We start from the raw sequence: 24,901 nt of genomic DNA on the forward strand, positions 1-24,901 counted from the left end.
TAAGTTAAGTGAGGGTGGAGGCGGGCCCCCTCCAGGCAGCACCTGTAACAGCTGCTATGGAGACATGAGTCATCTGCGAGGCTGTGCCTTCGGAAGCAAGGAGAGGAGCTCGGGGGAATTCTTGGGCTCTTCTGACCTTGGAACATGTCATTTAAATGACTCTCCAAGTCACTGCACGACTATCCAAAACATTTAAGGTCTTGAAAGAGAGTCACATCTAGTTTCGATGCTTAAATTAGCCTGGAAAATACAGAGCCCCCAGTCCAAAGAGCAAAGAGACATTAAATCCTAGCCCACAAGAAAGGATTTCAAGTTAATGGTTCAGGCATGGCCTTTCCTCCACTTCTGGAGACCAGATTCTCCTAAACATCTCTGAAGGTTAAGGCTTTTCACCTTAAAAAGATGCACTCTGGGCTGAAACAGGCTTGGGACCCAGGAAGGAGATCAGAGCATTGTTCTGGCTGCATCTGATACCCAACTGCAGATACCAGGGGTTCCTCCTCCAGTTGCTGAAAGGATCCTAAGAGAGATATGTGCCTAAAATCCCAAAGCCTTTTCCTTCTGGGCACTAACACCCTGTTGGCCAGTGGCCTCTCCTGATTTGTGTGTTGCTCACCAGATATGGGAGGGGTCCCCGTGAGGCGACTGAGCTGGTGACGAGCCAAGGAGAGATTCTGGGAAAGATGGTGCCCCCACAGGGTGGTTTTCACAGTGTTGTGTCGCAAAGGGCATAGTGATTAAAAAAAAAAAAAGCCCTCTGGAAAAGACTTGAATGACACTTGTCCTTTCAACTTGAGTGTTCATGTCGGATGGGAGCGTTCTGCACCTAAGACACATCGCTTAGCACGGCGGGGCTGGGGGATGGATTCCCTTCCCAGGATCACTGTGCCAAGACAACGAAAAAATGCCGAGCACGGAGTCTGGCACAGAGTGAGTTTAAATAACAAATAGTAGTTCCTTTTCCTCTTTCCCCAAAAGTAGATTGGATCCCAGACAAGGTACAAGAGTCTTCGGAAAAGCCACAGTGTCGCTAGTGAATGAGTCCTAAGGTTTGTCATAAAAGTTGGTCTATTTACCCACAATCCTCACTTTCTTTCATAGCTTTTGACCCTTTTCCAGAGACATACAGAAAGGGGGCAGAAGTGAAGGGCATTCCTCACCCCCCTTAGAAAAACATTCATTGGCAAAAGGCAAGTCACAGACCTCACCTGTGAAATCCCAAAGCTGCACGGCGGGGACACCTGCAGGGCGGAAGCCGGCTGGCTCACCCCGCTTTACACAGGCGGCAGGGGCGGGGGATCCAGTAATCCACCCACGACCCTGAGAAGCCAAGTTCCTGCTCTGAGCCACCTTTTCGTTATGCCCTTAAACATATATTCCTTCTCCCTGACCAGGACTTGTCTCCTAGGGTTTTAAGTGACTTTGCAAAAACTTTTAATTTCTGAGAGGTACAAAGAAATGAAGGTCTGATCATGTCTTCCAGGGGGAAAGGGCGTGGAAGGCAGATTTTATGTAACTGCAATCTGATACCTTCTTTTTATGCGGGAGTTGGGAGGAGGAAGGAGAGGAGCCTTAGATACGAATTGTTTTGCCTTCCATAAAAAATACATCACATCGTAAAATGATTATAAATCCATAAAAAATGTTAAAAAAAATCAGCGTCCTGGAGTCCAAGATTCAGATTCTGTATTTTCCTGGATTAAGAATTTGATAATTCTTCCTATCAAACTGCCATATTTAACTGAGTTTCTTTTCTAAGACTTGTAGACATGGAAACGCTCTTTTAAATTCTTGCGCAATGTCTAAGCAGGGCCTGTAATCCACATGCCAACGGCCCTCATGGGCTACTGAGGTGACATTCATGAAGAGGTACAGCCCCTGCTCTGAGCAGGCTTATGGGGAGAGTCTGGCCCTCAGAGAAGACACGTCTCAAGGAGACTGGGAGAAGGACAAAGATCTAACTTGAAGTGGGAGGCATCAACCCGGGACCAAAAGCTGCGGGGCCGGGGCACCATTATCCCTGGGCCTGCTCTGGGGGGGCTGTCAGGTTGCAGGCGTGGCTGCTTCGGACCCCAGGTGACTCCTCAGTCAGGACATCGAAGCCCCGTCTCAGACCCTGGGCGCTGCAGACGGGGACAGACCCGGCTCCCAGCAGGCGGGCGGGCAGCCGCTGCAGTGTCTGAAGGCTGACCTAATTTTCTGTGCCCAGACTTTGTACCTTCTTCGCCCCTAAAGAGACCATCACACCACCCTATGCTCCAGCCTGGGGCGGGGAGGCATCACTGAGGTAAAAGCCTGTTGTAAGGCTCTCCGCCAGTAACAAACACGCATTCAATGATGACAGCAGTATTCCCCGATCCTGAATCCCCGCCAACCAGAAGAAAGCCACGCATCCACTGCTGAACTTTTACAATCTGCAACTCCGGGCACACAAGGCATGTGTAATCCAGCTATAAATCTCATCGGTAGCCCGCCCCACCCACTGGCCGCTGGCAGCTGGATTATAAATTGCACCCGGCACACAGCCATTCCATCAACCCTCTCTGTCTTAAATGCTTCTCAGTCCATCTCTCATCCTTTTTCTACCTCCATCCACCAGGCTACTTCCCTCCCTCCCCGCCTCCTTCCATCTCCTTGAGTCCTCAGAGACAGCAGCCAGGATAAGCACTAGCTTCTGGATTTTTCTTTCATTGCATCTAAGACAATCTGCTTAATGTTCAGACACACATGGGAGAAAAAAAAAAGGCAAAATGTTTTTGCATTAGACCGTTTCAGAAGGCATGAAAAAATAAAAGTACAAACACAAATCTCTTGACAATTTTATGATTAAAACGAACAAATGGAAAACAGACAGTTCTGAGCGTGGCTAACATAATCAAGCATTCCATGCCAAGCCGCTCCGCCACCCCATTTCTCAGACCTATTTCTAGATGCACCAGATGTGTCTGCAGATAAAATCGCTTTTTGCACATCAAAGAGGCAGCCAGCGTTGAACCCAGGAGACAGAACCCCAGGTGAAAAGCCACTGGTTCACGGCACAGCGCATAAGGTTTCATGAAACACTCAAAAATCAGGTCCCCAAGAGACGCTTGGTTCTGTGAACATGTGTATCATGTCAAAATGCTAAATGTGACTGTAAGAAAAATGACGTGAGCGTGTTTCATCCGGGCGTAGAAGGGGTGATTTTCCGGGAAGACACTAACTGAGACACCAAGCAGAGGAGACAAATGGAAGACATTTAGTGTTTGCTTCATTCTTGCTCAGTGAGAACAAGGCATCTCGGGAAAAAGTCATCCTCTGAACGGTGGACAAGTCCCGGGCGGACAAGTTTGAGGTGGGGCTTAGCAGTTGGTTTACAGTTGAGAAAAACTTATTTTAGTCACTTGGCCAAAAACCATACAAAGGGAGGGAACTTAAAACCCGAGGTGACTCGGCTCTCCCTGCATTTTCTGCTGGAAGCGGGAATGAAAAGCCTGAAATTTTGGCTGCATCTCTGTTTGTGTAACAACCACAGCTGCTTCCCAAAATAGCTGCTGCTGCTGGCTGAAGGCAGGCAGGGCTTTTGCGGCTAACATCTCAGTATGTTCTGGCTAGTGCTTGATTGAGTTTCCCTGCCCTCACTTTTGGCGTGTGCTGGGTCTAAAAGGAGACAAGGAGTCTCCCTGTGGGCACCTCAGCCGTGCCACCAGCTGTGTGGGTGGATGTCCAAGTGAAGGCTCTTCTTGATGCCGAACCGTCAAGCCTTGTTTTCTGTTCGGTGGCAGGGGATCTACTGACGACTCAGAACATACTAACGACCCCTCTTTGGAGGGTGGGGGGGTGGCTGGTACTGAGCCCCAGTTCACAACCCCCCCCTCCGCAGAGAGAGAAACATACAGTGTTCCTTCTGTGTTTCTGCGGGACGGACTCGAACCTGTTAAATGCCGCTGTGGCATTTAACAGGGGGCCCTCCCCCGAAAGTAACAAAGAGAACCCTCGTCAAAACTACCCAACATGTTAAAAAAATACAAAAGTTATTTTCTCCTTTTGATTGCTATTTACTTGTGACAACATTTGTTAAAAATATTACTTCTGTCTTTGAGAAGAGATTCTCCCTTTTCATAGAATATGGAAAAATAAACTCTACTGAACCCACAGTTCATGCCCCCCGCAACTGCCCTGATGCTCTGGGTTTCGCATCTCCCCGCATCGTCACCAGGGTCAGTGGGCTGGGTTTCCCGGCTGGCAAACGCTCTTCACCACACCATCCGGAGGAAGCGGAGGTGGCAAAGCTCACGTGACATTTTGAAGGGAGGGAATTAGGGAGTCGGGTGCTTTTATTTGCTAACAAAATGAAAGGTGACAGGGTGGTTTCAGGCCCTCCTAAAAAGCCGTGGGATGTCCCCTCATCTCCTCTGACCACTGACAGCGCTGTGGATACTTGGCGGGTTATAAATGGGAGGGTAGGGAGCCATTAAGGTCAATTACCAGGGTCATCGCTAAGGAGGGCTCACCTGCCGCACCCAGGATCATCACAGAACACTGAGCTGGATGAATGGGAGGAGACAAGGATACATAAAAACAGTAAAATGTTTATTTTCTTAGAAAAAAAAAGTGGGCGAGAGGGATTCAAAATGATTGTGATCACACTTCCGTCTGCATCTGAGCAAAACTGGTGTTGCAAGCTTGATCTTTGATTAAGAGACCCAGAAAATGAAACCACCCGCCGCTCGCTCCTACGTCACCTCCAGAAGTCATGTCACAACATGCTTTTTAATCGGTAATAGCGCCTCTACTTCTTCGTAGGAGAGCAACAAGGCTTGCCATAGCAACCATCCTATCTCCAAAGCGCAACACTGCCAGTGAGAAAGAAGCAAGGCTCTGGACGGCTCTGAGCGGGGAAGCAGGGAGGTGGGAGAGAGGGAAAGAGGCGTGTGTCTTAGAAGCAGAACCGGTCTAGAATAGAAGTTGGATATCTGAGTTCACCTCTACCTCATCTTTTATAGAAAATAGGTTGCAGAGCATCTGAAAAACCAACAGCATCTTTAAGGTGAAATCGCAGAATTTCGCTGCAGACCTGGACACCGAGAGAAGTGAAAAGTTGCAACAAGTTTTAACTAGCAGCAACAAAGAAAGTTCGATACCAGTTTTTTTTGTTTGTTTTTAGCAATATTCCTTTGCAAGTTCATTAAGGAACACTGTGATTTAATGGGGCATACGATATGGAACGATCTTCTGTTGCTATATAGCGCTGTTCGCTGGAGAGAACCGACCTTTGCAAAGATTTCAACTGGGGTGTAACCTATTTACACAGTAGTAGCTCCCGGTTTGAGTGGTAGAATGGCGCTATGTGATATCCTCTTCTTCCGAACAGTAATCTCGACCCTTGAGGGGAAAAAAAAAATAATAAGACATGAGTTACTTGCAATCAGTTTTCTCCCATGAGTCTCCATGCTTCAGAGTCAGGCTCCATCAGTGAATACTGGGCACCAGGCAGGTAAGTCATAAACACGAGCAGGCTGATTTATAAACCGTGTAGACCTCAAGGCGTGGAAGTTTCACCAAGCTCCTAATAAGTCCTTATTCTGTATTGATAAGAATTTATATTATTCTCAGCACATAAAAGACTCAGCCTTTCACCAAGAAATTACCAAGTGGCTGATCCATTCAGGAGACCAATTTTTCATGAAGGGGGGAAACTGAAATGAACAATGAACAAGCCTCTTTCCGCTCACGATCCACAGCTACATCTCCATGCCTGGAATTGAACATTTTTACAGAGGAGGAGGGTATAACCTAGGGATGTCTTGTTTTAATCCAATCTAAGTTAGAACAGGGATTAAAAAAACAAGGAGTCCCTGAATGTGAGTAACACACCTAGGACCACGCTTGGTACGTGTGGGATGCACAAGGAAGACAAAAATGCCTCCCATGCACTCTCTGACAAAACAGGTTAATTGAAGGCTTGAGATCTGTGTCCAGTTGTTACTTTTGAAGAGATTCTGCCCTCTCTCTGGCATGAGGTTACAACTCTGCGAAGGCACGGTTATGCCTGGGATTTAAACTCCACAGAGGACCCAGTGGGCTGTCTTGGTTAGAGCACATGGCTCCTCGGTCTGGCATCCCTCACGGACGGCACAGGAGCAGAAGTCCCAGCGTAGATAAGGGCTTTGGATAAAGTCACATATTAAACCTATTTGTATCCTTTGACCTTTTTTTTTTTTTTAAATACACACTACATGTTTCAATTTTGGGAGGAAATGTTCCTTTAAAAACAGAATTTTCTACAAGGACCTACTGTTATATAGCACAGGAAACTGTATTCAGTTTCTTGTAACAAGTTATAATAAAAAAGAATCTGAAAATATACGTATCCATATGTCTGTACGTACATAACTGAATCTGAATCGCTTTGCTATACACCTGAAACTAACATTGTAAATCAACTACACTTCAATAAAAAAAAAAATTAAAAACCCAAGAATTTTCTAAATAACTGGGACTTATACTCCTTAAAGTATCTAAAACATGAAGCAAATAACTTTGCATAAAACTATTTCCCAAATGCATCAAATGTGTCACAGTATCTGTATAGTGGAAATCTCTCACATTCCCCTAATATTTTAGCATCATCGTAATGACTGATGGTACCCCCTGGCTAGGTGGTAATCCTGGCTCTGTGACTTACTAGCTCAGGGGTCCTGATCAGGCTACCTCTCCGGGTCTCAGTTTCCCCATCTGTAAATAAAGGTAACAACAGTACCCATCCCAGGTGGGTGCTGAAGATGGGACGAGTTAATAGTAGTGAAGTGATCAAATACAGCTTGGCACATAATTTCATGTCATACGTGTGTGCACACGTGTGCATGTGTGTTTGATAAATAAACAAACCCTGCCCCACGATGGAGCCTTCAGAGCCTGCGAAAGCAGAAGGGTGGGCTGCTCCCATGCTAAGTGGCCCCAGATTGCTCGTTCTCTCTGAACGTGATTCACTAATTACAGGTTTTGGTTTCCTCCACTTTCATGTTGTCAACTCTTACTTCCTGCTACTTGCAGTGTCTGAGCCTGGTGTCATCTCATGGGTTTTTTGTTCTTTTTTTAATTGAAGTACAGTCAGTTACAATGTGTCAACTCTGAGATTTGCAGGCAGTTTTTCTCCCTGCATAAAATGTCTTCCTGGGCGGGGAAGCTGGGTGACCAGTGTTCCCGAGAAGAGAAGGTGTACTTGACCGTCATCCCCACTGAGCCCTGCCTGGTGACACTGCCCAAGCAGATGCCGTCCCTTGCCTTGGTCCAGACCACTCAGGCGACACTCCCTGAGCCACATGATGGGGAGCTAGAGAGGAAGACCTCGAGGACCCTGACAGCAGGGAGTTCATTCTCTACTGTGGGCAACAGGACACAGAAACGTATCAGACAATGCTCTCCATGTAACCTCAACGCACGGGGCACAGAGAGGAGACCTGCAAATGAGCCCCGGGTGCCCAGCCAGGGGGGAGGGGTGGGGCTCGTGGACTTTTCATGGAGGTTTTATTAGAAAAGGAAGGAAGACTTTTCCAGTGTGCATGTGGATGCAGACACTGCTGTGGGACACTGGGCACTTCACCTGGCTTTGGTTCCCTGGGGATACTCGTGGTCTCTGCCTCATGGGGTTATGATCGGAATTAAATGGGAAAACTATCGTGTGTGGCAGATGGTCAATACATATTGGCTACTGCTATTAAACTCTGGCTTTGTTCAGGCCCTGACAGGAGAATAGGGACCGCCTTCCTTGTGGCTGCAAGGTGAGTGAGAACTGTGGTCACAAACTGTTCCCTGCCAGGTGCCGGCGAGCCCTTCCTGCCACCTCGGCCTTGCACCCCAGGCAGGCCAGAACCCCGCGTGCTCGAATGCAGCTTCTACGGCAGGCACTTAAGTCCCTTCCCTTCTCATGAAGCCTCAACTCAAAGCAAAGGCCCAGCTGGCCGATGTGGGGTTCAGAGGGCACCTCGTTCACAAGGAAGAACCTGGATACCATAACAGACACACACACAGGTGAACTGGGGTGCTCATTGCCAAAGCAGTGTCTGCAGCTCTGTAAAGGACTTACAGGGGTAGGCGGCAGAAGGAGCGTTTCAGACCCTGCGTGTTTGCTGTCACCATAAGAAGGTGCGCCCTTTTGAGGGGCAGAGGGGAACCAGGGTTATTATGGGATGATACAGAATCATGTGTGTGAAGCTTTTAAAAATTGTAAAGCACTACAGAATTTAAAGAATCTTTCATTCAATAAAAAAAGTGCCCCCTTTTGAGGGACAAATCTCTGTACATCCTTGGTATAAACCCCAAACAGCAGCTTTCATTCCCCAAGCCGTTGTTCCTCTGAAATGATCATAGTCAGTATGAGAAAGGGCAGGAAAAATCACCATTAGCTGCTTAGCAGACACATTTTCATTGCTTGCTCACACCAACCCTGCGAAGCAGGAGTCCTGCCTTGCTACTTGCTGGCAAACCTCAGAGAAACCCAGCCCACAGGGCCGATCCCTGCCTCTCTTGTTACGGCAGTGGTGAGCTGATAAATGAATTCAAATTCACATCAGTTTCATGTTATTATCACCTGTCAGCAGCTCTAAGAACCAAATACTTTATGAACATTAAACTTGGAAATAAAAAACACGGTGAGTAAGAGCTCCCATATGGCCGCTGTGGTTTTAAGGAAGGGGAGCCCGAGAGAACTGTTACTGGAGCAGCAGCCGCATCTTAGTGTCACCTGCACGCTGGCCCCACTGGGCAAGAGAGGGAGTTTGTCTCTGTACTGTGACTTCGCGTCTCATTTAAATTTTTAAAGAACTGTGCTAAAAAGAGAACCTTAAAACCTCCAGCTGTCGGAAGGCAGGAAGTGGGAGTGAGCTGGGTTTGGGAGAGACACAGCAATTCTCCTAGCTGAAGCGTGCCCTTTCCCCTTAAAGAACCACAGAATGGAAGTCTTTGTAAAGACGCTCAACGCCGTCAGAATTAGGGACTGCGAGACACAATTCCACCCTTGTGCAAGGGACACACTGAAGCCACAGAGAGCCGGTCCCCACGGGGCCCCCACAAGCTGGGGAAGTGGAAACTCACGATGATGCTGACAAGGACGAGCTGTTGGAAGGACCACAGGGGCATTTTGGTGCAGACTGAAAAAAAAAAACAACTCAAGGAGCTTTTGCTACCAGCATTTCCCTGACCACACCTCTACTGTGTGGCTTCCACGTCGTCTTCAATTGTCTGCATCATTTTCTTGTAAACCTGAAGTTTACGTCAACTTAGACAGTTCTCAGATTCTAGGGTAAGGATTTTTTTCTTTTTGTCTGTGTTTTGACATGTCTAGGCTCAGAATTAGAGCTATTAAGGGGAAGTGAAGGAAAGGACATTATCCTAATGTTAGCTTCCTCTAGTTTAAAGAGGACAGCTCAAAGACCGACTTCAAATAAAAGAATTATTCCTCCAAAGTGTCTATGGTACTTCTCCTCCTCAAGTTTAAGTAGGCAAATAGTCTAGGGCTGGCCGTCCAGTTTCAGGTCGGAGTTTATCACAGAAGTCCTTAGGACGTCTCTGCGTCTGGTCTAACGCGTGTACCTCAAGCATGTAGCAGTCCGTGTGAATAGAATATTTCCCTGGTAGAGTAGAACAAGATGGAAGTTCCCAAGAGGGAGCCGTGGGCTCCAGTTACCCCATCTGTAAAATGGGGACAATAAGACCTAACTTGCAGTGCTGTTGTGGGACTTAAAAGAAAGCTAATACCCAGAAGTGTTTAGCAAAGTGCGGCACGTGGTATGTACTTAATAAACGACAGCTTTTATGATGATGTTGAAAAATGAGATCAACAGATCCAACTGGTAACAAACTGCTCACGGGAGGAACTCACGGACATTCAGGCCCTCAGACAAGCCGACACTGCGGGGGTTTGTCCTGCCCCCCTCCCCCGACCGGTTCCTCCTGCCCCCAGCCTTCACCCCACATCCATTTCTCCTCATTTTCTGGATCTCTGCTCAAATGTCACCTCACTGTCTTCTCTGAGCTCCCTATATACAAGAGCACTTTTTTTTTTTAAACTGGAAAAGCATCTACATTTCCTTTTTCTTTTTAATTGAAGTACAGTCAGTTACAATGTGTCAGTTTCTGGTGTGCAGCACAGTGTCCCAGCCACACTTATACGTACATATATTCACTTTCATATTCGTGTTCATTAAAGGCTACTACAAGATACTGAATATAGTTCCCTGTATTATACGGAAGAAATTTGTTCTTTATTTTTATATATGGTGGCTAACAAGAGCACTTCTCACTCTGCTTCATTTTTTAAAAACTACTTATCTTTACCTGCCATTATTAATATATTACTCCATTTCTTTATTGGCTGTCTTCCCCTCTGAACAGACGTGTCCAGTGGGCAGAAACTGCTTTATGCACAGTTGCATCCCCAGGGCTTAGACCACTGCTGGCAGCATGCTAGATGCTCGTAAGTATTCACTGAATAAATGAAAGAGGGAAAAATGTCTGAAGAGTCCTGAAATTTGGGAGTTGAAAGGGGCCCTAGAGGTCTTCCTCCCTGACCTCCCATCTAATGTAGAACAGACCTCCACTGACCACATTACAGGAATCTTCTCTGTTCGACTGGAACACATCAGATACTTCTCCAAGCTGCCCTTGAAACTGTTCAACAGCTGAGCCCAAACCCTGTCTCTCTGTAACTCTGATGGAATGGCACAGTGTGGGCCTTTGCAACCAGGGGATAGATCCTCCCTCATTCCATTACCTGTGAATAATGAGGTTTCCACCTAGGTCTGTGTTTTTGCACGTCTGCCAGGTTTCCCATGTTCTTTTTAAAATGGATGCATCAGAAAAATCACCAGCACAGAATCAGATATCCAAGTGACACTGTCTAAGATAAGTAAATTAGGTATCTGACAAAGAGGATCACCAGAAATGAAAGATTCCAAGAGAACCTATGTGCTAAATCTTAACAATAATACAAAACAGAACGTAAGACTGAACTTCCATTAAAGCTCTAAAGAGCGAAGTAACTCTCAGCCTCAAAGGCATAGAAGAAGATCGCAAAGAAAAATAAAAAAAAGATGAACATATTTGATCATGTCAACTTTTCCACTTAAAAAAGAGAGTAAGACATAATAAAAAGGCCAACCTCAATGGGAAAGACACCAGCGGCACACAAGGTGAAAACGACAAGCTAGGTGGGAGCCTCCTATCACTGAAGGGGATCTCGATGGGAGGGAAGGGCACAAAGTGGAAACTCACCAAGAACAAAATAAAGCCACTAAACACACAAACAGAAGAGCGGTAAGCCTCAGCAATCAAAGAGTACAAATGAAAGCAATCAGGTATTACTTAAAGATAGCGATGCCCAATTCTTGGGCGCGTACAAAGGAAAGCAGCTCTTACACACCGCGGGCAACGCTGTAAAATAGTATGGCTGTTCTGGAAAGGCACGTGGTAACATGTATTACAGGCCAGAAAAATGTTCATACCCTCAATACAGCAATCACAGAAGTCAATATCAATGACAAACCTCCAAATACATGTTTTAAAAAATATACTATCTTGTAGCAGCTTATGGTGAAAAAGAATATGAAAATGAATGTATGTATGTTCATGTATGACTGAAGCATTGTGCTGTACACCAGAAATTGACACAGCATTGTAAACTGACTAGACTTCATTAAAAAAATTCAATAGATACGTGCATTGGTTCCTTGGGGCTGGAGTAGGGAGTGGGCATCTTAATCAGGTGATGGAAATGTTCTAAAACTGAAGTGTGGTGATGGTCATGCAGTTTGGTAAATTTACTAAAAATCATCGAACGGTACATATAAAATGAGTAAATTTTATGGCATGTAAACTATACTTTCATAAAGTTCTTAAAGGATATGTACAAATATTTTCACTGCAGCATTTTTATTAGGCATGAAAAAAGTCAGTCTAAGATCCCAAAGGAAAAAATGGTTAAAACATAGAAACAACAAACAAAGCAATAGGACCAGTCATCCACCGTGTCCCAAACTGGCAGGTCCTGAAATACCACTGCCTTTGCACACATATCGTCCCCCCGCCCCTCCTGCCCAGCCTTCTCTTAGTGGCTACTTAGTCCTACAACCTTGTTCCAACATCAGACCTTCAAGTGAAAGGTCTGGGGAGAATCAGTCTCTCCTCTCAGTGGTCCTTCCATCCCACCATCGTGTCTTACAGTAATTTTAACCCAAATGTTTGCTTCCCTTACTCTAGGGGGCAGAAGATGCCTCTTACTCATCTTTGTCTTTTTGACACTTAATGGGATCCTTGTGTGGCCCTCATCACAATGGTTGTGATACTTAGGTATGTGGAAGGAGGCAGTGGTCTCTGTGTGTGTGTGTGAGTGTGTGTGTGTGTGTGTGTGAGTGTGTGTGGCAGAGTTGGGGTGGGGATGGAAGCTGTTGAATGACATTATATTGGAAGAGTCCTGGGACTTTAATAGGTGAAGCCAGTCATCAATAACTTGCAGATCTTGTTGGAAAAAGCAGCCATCTTTAACAATACAGCTGATACGGAGTATGTTTTGAACAAAAAGTACAGAAGGTTCCCAGGCTGAACAAAAGTATAGACACATGGTCCCCGACTTACGATGGTTCCACTTTCAACTTCATGAAATGCAAAAGTGATGTGCATTCAGTAGGAACTGCGCTCTGAATTTTGATCTCTTCCTGGCTGGCACTGTGTAGTCCGAGTCTCTCTGATGACGCTGGGCCGGGCAGTGAGCTGCAGCTCCAGCCAGCCATGTGACCGGGACAGTACACAAGCGATACTGACAACCATTCTGCACCCAGACCCCCCATCTGCTTTTCACTTTCAGTACAGTATTCAGTAAATCACATGAGATATTCAACACTTTATTATAAAATGGGCCTTGTGTTAGATGATTTTGGCCAACTGGAGGCGAATGGAAGTATTCTGAGCACGTTTAAGGTAGGCTATGATGTTCAGTAGGTCAGGTGTATTAAATGCATTTTCAACCTCTGATACTTTCAGTTTGAAATGGGATTATGGGAATGTAACCCCCTTGTGAGTCGAGGAAGCTCTATATCCGCAGAGGCTGGGGCACAGCCTGGAATCTAGGGGAGGCACAGTAGGGCTGCAAGGGGAGGAACAAAAGTTGATATCAGAATTCCACTGTCCATTACCCATCATTTTTATTAACATAAATAACACCTACGCAAACAGCACATGGAATCAAGTCTCGTTCTCTTTCCATTCCATTCAGCCAGGCGTCTTAACTCCAATCATTCGCTCTCATCACCAAGTTCTGATTAAAGAACTTCACAGGCACTGCGATGGGGCCAGATAACTAAATAGCCCAGTCAAGATTCTCAGCTTTGGAGAAAACAAAGTAAAGTTCTGTAATGAAGGCTCATTACAGAAGTTTGTTTTGATGAGGCTTATCTCTGTCTGGAAGCCTGTGCTGCTACACTCGTGGTGAAGCATGCTGACGACTCACCAGCGGAGAGTTCCTCCCCTCTCCTGAGCCTGTCTGAATGATAAGCTCTGTATGTTTATGGTCTGTGCGTTATTTTCATTCCCCTACTTCCTGTTACACGATTCATCTTCCTCCCGGCTCTTGCTAACTGGGGGTTTACTGAGTCTCAGTTTCTTCACTGAGTTATGCCTCTTCCACAGCCTTCTACCCTGCACTGCGCTGGCTTTCTGGGCACCAAAGAACATCCTGATTAATGAAACACGATTGCCCCCACTGTACTGTGTTGCAGATATTAAATGGGACATCTTGTTTCTCTGCCCACCTAATGCCTTTCCCCTCCAGACTTTCCCTCCACGGATCCTCATCCAGAGGCAACTGCAGTTCTAGGACACTGAAGCTCTGTCCTCGAACTGGGAATATGGGCAGGAGAGCCCCGCTTGGGCATCTGCAAACAAACAACCAGGCAGAATCCGGAACAATCATGATGAGGAGGGGGCGAGAAGTGGGTGCAAAAGTGAAATGAAAGACCGCGGAGGGGCTGTGGTTTAATCCTCCTCCTGTCGGGCTGTGGGCCAGAAGCAGGCGCCCTCCACCCCTTCCTCGGGGCTGCAAGTGTCAGAGCCTTTTCAATCGGGGAGTGTTTCAGCAGCATTTTCATTTACAGTCCAACAACAATTTATAACAAGTTTTCCAAAGAAAAGCAAAAATAATTAGCTGTGCTGTTCAAGTCTCCTCCCTCGGCTTATTCCATTAGAAAAATCAATCGAGGCATTAATGGCCATGTCTGTTTCTAATAAGCTTTATTCTAATTAGACTCGCACGTTATTATTTCAGTTGGAAAAAGGTCTGGACTGTAATGAGCAGTAGGAGTGTGACAGCCTGACTGTTTCTTTGACCGTATATAGGAGTGATCACCCGATGACAACCGCGGGGACAAGAATCCCAGTGTACCGGCCTTTTCATTTCCAAGACAGGATGTATTAACCAAACAGCTTTAAAACCCCATGAAGTGTTTATTATACCCGAATCCTCGTTCTGCTGACAAAGGGAAGGATGTTTCAGAAGCTTTAAGGGACCCGTTTCTCGAGCTTCGTCTGATGCTAACACTCAGATGACTTCAAAGATGCTCGTCTCCCCCGAGGAGGCGCGCAGGAGTGTGGACAGAGAAGAGCAGGGACGCAGAAGGTGGGGTGCCCGCGTCCTGCAGCAGGAATTGGCTACTTTCTCTGGGAAGAGTCAAACAGTAAATAGCTTACTTAGGCTCTGAATCCAAAGGGTCCCTGTTGCAACTCAACTCTGGCTGTAAGAGTGAAGGCAGCCACAGATAACGGTTAAAGAGTGAGCGTGATCAGGCTCCAATAAAGCTTTATTTGTGGAAGCTGAAATTGGAATTTGCATACTTTTTCACACGTCAGAAGATACTACTCTGCCTTTTGTTTTCCCCAACCATGTAAGAACCATTCTTGTCTGGTGGGCCCTGGGCTGGAGTTTCTGGGACCCACTCCGGTCCCAGAAAATAGAATCACCATCAGTGGGTTCAGAGGCTAACACAGGAAGAGGGTCAAATCCTTGACAAAGAGCTCAAACAGCAGAGATAATTTCCATCTTGAGAGAGATTTCTCTCAAATGGGGCCAGAGTTCTTCTCCAAAATGTCACTTTATAAAATTGTTTTTATTTTATGAACAAGAAAACCATCAATCAAAATCAAAATAAAATTTAAAAAATTTTTCTTACAAGCCTGTCTTTTTAACAAATCAGAAAGTTTTCAAGTTTCATTTAAATTTTTGTCCATATGTATGTCACTGTTATATAGTTTCAATTCTCCGATAGGCACTTTTTTTTTTCACTTAACATTATCTTATAAAAATTTCCCTGTTGTACCTGATTCCTTAGAATGATAAGGAGATACCATCAATTTTGTGGAATTCTTTGCAGAAGATTTCCAGGTCATTTGATGGACTTAATTCACAGTGATGTCTTAATCTGTTCTCAGGAGTAAGAGTTAGGACTTAAATACCACCCCTTCACTCCCATTGTATTTCCATCACTCAGGCATAAGAACTAGTAATATTTTGGAACACTTGCTTCTAGCCGCCACTCTACCATCCCCGTCCCATGTCCCTTCCCTCATCCCCAAGTGCAACAATGGTCATGGTTTGGTATGTCTCCTTCCAGCTCATTTCTGATACTTTAATCTTCATATCATATTCATCCTATACCAAAAACACTATATACTATGTGTATACGAATGTTTACACATACAATGGCTATAAACATGCCATTTGTAAATATATCAAGACAGACCATACTAATTTGTGCTTTCACGTGTGTTTGTCTGTGTCTCTGTGTGTTTTGTGCCTGGCATACAGCAGGTGCTTAATAAATGTATGTTGAATGTTAATCTATAAACAATACATGGTATTTTACAATTTGTATAGTGTCATACAGTTTTCATCATTCTGCTTATTCCACTATTTCTTTAATAATATGATTTGAGATCTATAATTGTGGCTATATATCTGAGTTATGTAACTGCTGCATAATATTGTACTGTAGGAATATATAGGACTTTATTCATTCCTCTAGTGGTAGGCACTTAAACTGCTTCTAGTTTTTTGTTTTTTTTTTTGCTATTGAACATAGTATGCTTTAGTGAACTTTATAGTATACATGTAAGGGAATTTCAAAGATAAAGACTCATAAGTTTAATTGATGGTTTTTATTGGTTTGTGTTAGTAATACCTCTTTATATATTCTGCCTACAGACCCTTTTGATGTTTTAAGTACTGCAAATATATTCCAAACTAGTTTACCTAGAAGCTCTGCAACTGGGACTGGTGAGACTCATACAGATGGATGCTGACCCACGATGCTCGCCTGGCTTCCTGTGTCTATGTAACATTTTTAAGAACCCAGAAGGGAAGCAGGATAGGATTCAACATCCCCGAATCTCCAACAACCAATGTTGAGAATATGAGTTTAAAGTATTGGATACTCCTCTTTTGACTTTATTTAGAAAAATAGGGCTAAAGTGAGGGCAATCTACAAGTGTCTGTTCCAAGAATGATGCTTTCTCTAGGAGTTCTCAACAGAAGGGCTCGTTTCTGGGTCCAGAGAACACAGTCCAGTTACACTGCCTAAAAGAATCAAAGAGGGTCAGGCTTACCGTGTTAGTGCTTTTGTTAGAGAGCTCCTTTTCGTGACTCTTTGTTGTCATTACAAGCATGTAAAGACTGGTATTAATGAACACTTGTAAAAGCAGGTTTTAAGAATCTCCCAAGAATTAAAAAAGAATGAACCCTCCCAACAGGAAAAAGATACACAGGGATCCAGCTGTATCCCAGCCAGGGGCTCCCCGGCTTGTCCTGTAACCCCAGGTCAGAAGCTGGGACAGGCTATTCACTGGCTCTAGAAATGTTCATGCGAATCGAACTCCTTAATGTGTTTGTACCACACAGGAGGGGGCGCGGCTCAGCACGCTGGGGAACCTCTCCCTCTGGCGCTCTGCCTTCGCGGAAACGTCCGTCCACACACAGGAAGGCACCTGCTCCAGCAAGACTCAAGGTGGCAAGTTCTGCACTTTCAGTTTCTGTCGTAGTCCGCCTCCAAATCCTTCCTCCACAGACAGCCTATATGATACGGACACAGGCACCTTCGACCAAAATAAAAGCTACCAAGCACAGAGCACGAACAACACACCAAATACTCTGCTAGAGAGTCTGCGTGAATTTTCTTCAATTTCCCAGACAAGTCAATATTATTATCACCCCCTCCCCTTTTCTGGTGAGGAAACCAAGGATCAGAAAGGTGAAACGGGTCACACAGCCGCCCCCGGAGCCGGTCCTGGGGTCTGGCTGGCTCGGAAGTCAAGCTCTTTCACTCGCTCTCTGCTGCTCTCTCCTCCATCTTCCTCCAGTCGGTTTCTCGGCACCGTGTTTACCGGTACGTGCGAGGCTGCTTTTCGTTCAGAGCCTCTCGCCTCACCCTGAGCCCTCTGTTTGGGAGCCTCAGGCCACACCTCCTTCCTTTGTGTGCTCGTGCCCAGGGTCTTATCTGCACTATCCACTCGTTCAACAAGTTAATTAAGCCTCTGTTCTGTCCCAGGCCCTGTGCTGGGTTCTGGGGAAACAAAGATGAAGGAGACCCAGTTTTCATCCTTAGGGAACTGCCTGTGTATTCTGCAAGTCCTTTTAGAGCTTCTGAAGTAATAAAGCGGTAGTTACACAGGCTGGCACCCCCTGTCCCCGTGTGCTCCCTGCAGGGTTAAAACCAGGCCCCTGGCTGCCAAACGCAGAGTGGAAAGGCCCTGGGGAGGAAGGGAAACAGCCAGCTCAGGATGAAGATGTGAAGAAGCCGAATGGGAGCAAGTCAAGAAAAGCTCACGGCGGCGCCGCGGTCGCTCCGCTCGGAGGGGCACTGGGCTGCCTCCCCTGCCACGTGCTGCCCCGCCTCCCGGCGCTGCTGCGTCCACAGCGCGGAACACCAACACGGACTGTGGCTGCTGAGTCCGGCCTCGCTGCATTCATAAAAATGGCATGCGTTGGTTTTTTCTTTTTCTTTTTCTTTTCTGCATTCATGTACGCCACTGTGCTGGAACCTGAAGCCTTCTCCTCTGCTACTTCCCAAGGAGGCGGGCTGGCATAGTCTCAAGAATGCTCTGAAAACCGAGCCCTCCAGGAAAGAAAAGTGGGAGAGGCTGGGTGTGCTGTTACACTTCTATTTGGCTGCCGCCTGCTTTATTTTCTTTGGTTGCATCACTTAGGACTCACAGCTCCAAGGTGATGCCGGAGAACGCTAGGGTCCTCAAAGCCCAGGGTGTGCACGCCCCTTGCCAGTGGTTCCTGCACAATGTTATCACCGTGACTGTGAAGAAGCACCTGCACAGAGCTAGGCAGCAGGCAGAGAATCAAGCCAGGGCTGAGTCCCCGCCTTACCCTGGTGATTACCGCTTTAATTTGGTGGACAAATGAGGACAGGTGTGCACAGGAGAGAGCGAAGGTGAGGCAGGGAATGGAAGGGTTTGGGTACTAGCAAAGCAAGGCCACACCATGTCTCCCGCGGAGCAAACAACCATTTAATGCAATGCTATTTGCAGTCCAGCCCACTTCCAAAATATACATGCCGGTGAGAGCATCTCTCTGCCAGTGCCGAAGGCCTCAGTTGTTACTGAACGTGACAAGCTGGGTGCGAGGGACACGCTATGACTCTCTCTGTACAAGTGGGGCAGGCCAGGTGACATTCTTCAGGGTTTGATACAACAGTCCCATGTTTCTCGTCGCTGGTGGACACTGAGAAGGACGCGAAACACAGGACCCAACAAAGCTTAAGATGCCTTTCATGAGGAAAACTAACAAGAAGCAAACGGCACTGTACTGATGTTAGGTAGTTTAGACAGAAACGAGCACTGGGCTGGAGGAGGGAGGGGAAAAGAACAGCCCAGAAAGTGGCAGTGTGTCTGCATCCAGGAAAAGGGACTCCAGACATTTTTACTTTCTCTAAATGAGAGCCAGTAAAGGAAGCCAGTTAACATCAAGGTGCGGCAGCTGCTTGTGGGAGGGGGACCTGGTATAACCTGACCCAGTGAACCTGCCCCAAAGGGGGTGGGCAGGCCAGAGCGCAGGGAACCTGAGCTGTCAGTCAGTCAGTCAGTCACAAAACCAGGATATAAAAACGGGAAAAACAAAGGAACGGCGCCATTTTCCCCTCTCGTGGACTGGCCCGCGCCCAATTCTCGGGAGTGTAGCATCTTTCACCATTGTCTTTACTTCACTAATAAAAATCTCGCTTATATCACAGTTTCTGTCTCTCGTCAAAAATTCCTTTTTTTTTGGTGACTAAGAACCGAAGTAATTCTTATTTTCCTTTTCCTGGTAACACTGAGACAGTCTCATTTCACAGTCAGCGTTCCCTCTGAGGGCAAAGGACGCCTTGGCTGTCGGCGGCTCTTAAACCTTCAGTAAAGCAAAATATAAATCCCTGGGTCTGCCTGGAAAAGATACTATGAATGCAGATACTTAAAAATGTATTTCCTTTTTCTTACAGGTAAACTCAAATGTACAGCAGAAAGCAAATCTTAAAACTGGCCATGATCTGTGTCTGGTACTGTGTTCAGAACCCCCTCCTCGGGGCCAGGAGGTTTCCCAGCCTAGGTCTCTCCTTTCTTCTTTAAGTGCAGCGGAAGAAGTTTGGAGTTTAAAGTCACTACCTTGCTCTGCAGTAAACTATCATTTTCTTTAAGGTGCAAAATTAGGCAAATGTCACCACTTCACACGAGGGTGAGGAGCCCGTGAACTGTCAGGCACAAGGGCTCTCGGGCTCTCGATTGTAATGGAGTAACGGTGAGGCATCTGGGTGAGAAATGACGAGGAAAAACTAAATGAGGCGCTCCCATCGTTTCACAGGGTTTTTACTCTCCAAAAGGAAAACCAAAAGTAAATCAAAGATTTTAAAGTCTCTTTTGAACTCTTCCTGCTCTCCTGACGAAACAGCTCCTGTGGTCACCTGCAGGTATAGCTCAGTGTCCTTCTACATAGACACCAGCATAGTGAAGCGTGGCCACATGTCCCAGAGTGTCCCACCTGCCTGGTTCCTGGACCTCAAGTTTCAACTGGAAACACTTCGATGCTGGAGGACCTGACTCCCGGGGACAATGTGGGGAGGGGTGATGGATGCAGGACTCCTCCATCAGTAAAATAATTGCATTCTCAAAGAAATTCGCTTTTAAAATTGAGCTCCTCAAGGCAAGAGGCTGTGCCCTACTTATTTCGTATCCCCTATTTCCTACCTGGTTTTCTGTTCTGAGTCCCAGCATCGTGTCTGGTACTCAGAAGTGCTGAATAACTTTTAATGCATTTTTGCTACTTGCTTTTCTTTGCCACCATTAACTTCCTAGACAAACCACGGGTCCAGGTGTGGTGCAAAAGTAAGCCGCCGCTCGGCATCAGGACCGTTTCTGAATTAGAGGGAGGTGTGCACGTTAAGCCTCACTGTAAGAGTGGTCCCAGTTTCCTTATACCAGCGGTACGCCCACATCTTGTGAGAGACAGAGCAGAGAGTGCTTTGGTGTGGACAGGAGAGTTCACAGGTGAATCGAAAGATGCCCTACAGACATTCAGTAAATACAAAGGATGAATCCAGGAGGGGCAGGTTTAAATCTCTCCAGAGTCACTCGGTTTTGCTTCTTATCAATTTAAGGAAGGAAAAAAAAAAAAAAAAGGAATTCCTGGACATTTCTGGGAAAGAGTAAATCTCAAAACTCAAGACCTCTCAAAATGACTCCAAGTTTCAGCATGACGCTCTGAGTTTTCTTTTTAAAATCAACCCTATAAAACCTAAAGAATGGATCTGAATTGCATTTATGGTTGTCTGCATGCCAGTTGGACCAAAGAAATATTTAGCAACGGTAAAAAGTCAGGAAGGCAGTAAGAATCCAACTTCCAATGCTGGCTATACAGACTACGGTGAAGGCCATATTCAACCACAAACGTATTATCCGGAAGGGACACTCTAACATTGGGAGGCTGGATGTCGAGATGACACACGGGATGGCATATTCACAATATTCAGAAGGACAGGCTTTAGGTACGGGAGGAGAATCAGGCAAGTTTGGTTCAGAGAAGACAGAAAATTCCCTTAGAAATCTGTAACTGGGCACACGTCATAGATCACGTAAAGGCTCTTCTTTGAACATAAACGTATTTAATACTGGGAACACTGTTTATGTTGTATGTACAGATCCTCAAGTTCCATCCAATAAATGATCAAGTTATAAACCTTGTTTCTGTTATGCTCAACACATCATAGTTTGTACCCTGGATGCAAAGTGAGAAGGGAAATCGCGTTTCAGGTGGGAACAATGTATTTCAGTTTTGAGTAAAAAGAAGCAGAATTTAGACTGTGGAAACACACCGGACAGGGATTAGATAAGAGCATCTTCAATGCCTGGCCAGGGTTTGTAAATGTCGTTTAAAAAGGTAACTCACAATTCAGGTTTCAATTTTTACAGCCCACCTCTGACTACTAAGCAGATATTTGTGTTGCCAAGAAGTTAGTGGAAGAGAAATAACCCAAACAAATTGAGAGGGAGAAAGCCCTTCATCATTACAGTGAGAATAAAACACTTCTTTTATGCCTCTCTTTACTGAAAACAAAGTGTTATCGACAAGTTGAACAGCTTTTGAACCAGCATGTGAAACTTGGTAATTATTCCTAAATGACCTTTTTAGTCTGAAAAGTCATGCATAAGGTAAAATTTCACTAAAAGTAAACCCCCCCCACATACTCAACTAAGTATTTAACCATAGCCAGGGAACACTGCAGATTAAGCTATTATTTTCATTTTAATTCATTATCCATCTCTGTTTTTCATATTGGTAACATATGCTGGTCTTTTAATGGTGTGTTAGAAGACTACACAATGATTCTTTTGGTCAGAGGGGGGTCTGCTGCTAAAAATTGGATGAATTTAAGACCTCCTTCACTGTCTTCCACTGACTGAAGAAACATTCAAATAAAAGGGCCACAAAAAATGAAAAATAAACAAAAATTAAAATGGAAACCATTTCAAAGGTAAAACTGACCTACGATACTTTAACCATGGCTGAGATATGTTCTGAATGTAGAATTCTAGTCTTCAGAGTAAGATTTTCAAATGATAATACTAAGATTGATAACTTTAGCATTTAAAATTCACCCCCTGCAGTGATAAATTTAAATTCTATACGCACGTAAGCCTTTAATTACTACCATATTCCATACATCATTCTGTTGATTCATATATGGCGCTCTGAGATCCTAAGCATGGGTTCAATTTCCACACAGATCAACTTTGTATCTCACTGTCTAGACAAAATCCACACACTCCGAGAGAAGCAACTGGGGGACCGCTTTGGAGTCAGACAGACGTGGGCTGGAATTCTAACTCCACCGCTGGGCAAAGTTGCAAACCTGGTAAGTTACTCACGCACTCTGAGTCTCAGTTTCCTTGTCTGTAAAATACAGAGATCACCTGTCTCACAGCCACTTCTCTGAGGTAGGTACCGATTGCAACATGTCCGCGACGTTTGTAAAGGACTCAGAGCGGCGCTGGGCGGGGGGCAGGCAGGTACTGGAGATCGTCTTGCTTGCAGTCTGAGGTCAGAGCGGGGCATCGGGGTCGACAACACACAGTGATGCAACATTCTGTCTCTACGCAAAGGCTCTTACTAGCCTCTACCTGACTTCCCACGCTTTAATTAATGATCAGCGGCAGCCCAGATCCTGGGAAGCTCTGATATACATTAAACATTCTCAGAGCCCCAGTTTTTGGAGCAGGGTGGGGGATTTTGGTTTTAACTCTCTAGCCATCCCCTTGCAAGAACAGCTTTGCAACGTACAAACCAGAGTATCATCACCCTAAGTCATGAGGCAATATTTCCCTCAAACGCTTAATTCTTTTACCTCTTACCTTTTCGATTTTTTCATCCAGCATTCTGAAGAATTCCTGTTGGCTTTCAGAGATGTGCATGCTGAAAAACAAAGAATAGTTAAAGACATATTTCCATGTTTAAGAAAACCTAGCTCCTTCAAACAAAAACTGCTGGGTCCCTCAACTTTGGGGCAGCCATTTATTTCTTGCAGACTTTTGCACTTAAGTATCATATTGAGGATAAATGTCATTATGAGTAATCCTACAAATGTGTTTCCTAATAGCCTGTCAGTTCCTATGATTTAAGGAACACAATTTCCTTTCAAAAGTACTCAAGTTATTTTTAGTGGTGTGACTGGGAGGTGTGTGCCAAATTTTTTCTTCAGATACATATTTGTCATTAAAACAAAAAGTATAAGCAAGCAGCATACAGCCTATTTCAACCCTGGGTGTAACCACAACAAGAAAATATATCCTAATTATTATACTGAAATGTGTGTTTCACAAAGGCTGTCAGCGTCAGCACGGTGTCCAGCCGACTGCACAGCCGTGGGCTGGCCGCAAACGAGCGGGAACTTGACGTTGTCCCTGAACATCTTCTGTCCCGGGGACAGCAAAGGCATCTCTTTGGAACTGAAATTCCACTGGAACGTGGGAGTCAGTGAGGAGGCATGTCTGAGGAGCCCTTGCCCTGTGTGATTGCTTGTCCTTGGCAATTTACTGGCATACCTAATGAGACACACGTGGTTGGTGGGGACAAACTTAGAAGGGAAGGACAGCAGAGAAGATTCACAGACGGGAAGGAAAGGGGCTTGGCAGCAACATGGTCTTAACGAGAGTAGTTTCCACCCAGTGAACAGCCGTGGGTGTCCAAGGGGGTTCGGGATGCTGGGGGAAGAGACACTCGGCAGTGTTTCTTCCCTTACTGTTAGTTACTGCCCCCTGGTTTAGTAGTGGGGGTCGGGGGAGGGGTGGCTCTGGACCAGCTTCTTCCCGTCCCGCCGAGGGACGGTGAGCAGCCCACCTGACATCCCCTCCACACGCCTCATCCTTTTGGGGCCACAGAGAGTGACACAGTGACCCGAAGCCCTTCAGGCCTCCCAGGACAGGTAATGAGGCTCCAAAGAGGTTTTCCCCAGTGCGTAAAAGCTAGGTTTCGAAGCTGGGAGCACACAGCCATCAGCGCGGAGATCAAGGAGAAGCAATGAGAAGACCTGGTAGCCTTCACTGCTGGAAGGCACCACGGGTATCATGTAATTTACGTACACGTCCTGTTGCAGAAACAGGCCCTCTCACTGCAGGCTGGAAAGGCAGGGCGGAACCCGGGATGGTGAGAGTAAACAGCCTCCTCATGCTCTGTCTGGACAGAAAAGCCGCTTTGCAGAGCTGAGCTCTTCCAGATTCCTCAGGGTTTGACTTTCTTTAAGTGCCAAAACGTTTTTTATTCGAGCCACTTTGGATGCAAGTCTTCTAAACTGTGCACTCAATTTAATAGACGATCTATCTCAACTTTCATTTCATGGCGAGGGGCAACTCCCCTGACCTTAAGTCTTAACCCTCATCTGTAATACTGGGATAGTCTGGGAACCTCGACGGTGGGTGGAGCGGCTCCTCTTTAAGCAAAAGCTGAAACGGCCTTGAACTCCAGGCTTCCGTTCTTTGGCTGCTTTTTGAGCCTTTTCTCCTGTCAGAGGAGGGAGCAGTCCTGTTTCCTTTTTCTTCCCAGTTGCTGCTTGGACTTCATGTTTGGCAACAGCACAGCCAGGCTTGTTAGAGTTTTGCCTAAAGTTCGTGTAAACAGGCTCTGAGGGAGAGCCTGGGGGATTTCTTGTGAGTGGGAAACACAAATATTCTGGCACCCACTGTGGCTGCCTAGACACTTTTTGGGGCACCTGTCATGTTCTTAGCCAAGCTCCCAGCAGATGAAGGTGCTGGACAGCTCTGGGCCCCAGAGAGAAAAGGCATGAAGATACTGATCGATCGGTAGATCGATCTGTCTGTCTATCTGTCTGTCTGTCTGTCTGTCTGTCTA

General features: G+C 45.8%; 1 protein-coding gene across 1 annotated transcript in view; it reads right to left on the reverse strand.

The window, feature by feature from the left end:
- Window positions 1-4,551: 4,551 nt before the first annotated feature.
- C21H1orf21 (chromosome 21 C1orf21 homolog) overlaps window positions 4,552-24,901 on the reverse strand; it is a 206,587-nt gene continuing 186,237 nt past the window's right edge. Inside the window, exons 5-6 of the mRNA XM_072945940.1 lie at window positions 22,909-22,969; window positions 4,552-5,364 (exon numbers count right to left, since the gene is read on the reverse strand). Of these exons, the coding sequence (XP_072802041.1) occupies window positions 5,326-5,364; window positions 22,909-22,969 (100 nt within the window). The 3' untranslated portion in view covers window positions 4,552-5,325. The remainder of the gene's footprint in view (window positions 5,365-22,908; window positions 22,970-24,901) is intronic.

Source organism: Vicugna pacos, chromosome 21 (genome assembly GCF_048564905.1).
Source record: "Vicugna pacos chromosome 21, VicPac4, whole genome shotgun sequence".
Lineage (NCBI taxonomy): Eukaryota > Metazoa > Chordata > Mammalia > Artiodactyla > Camelidae > Vicugna > Vicugna pacos.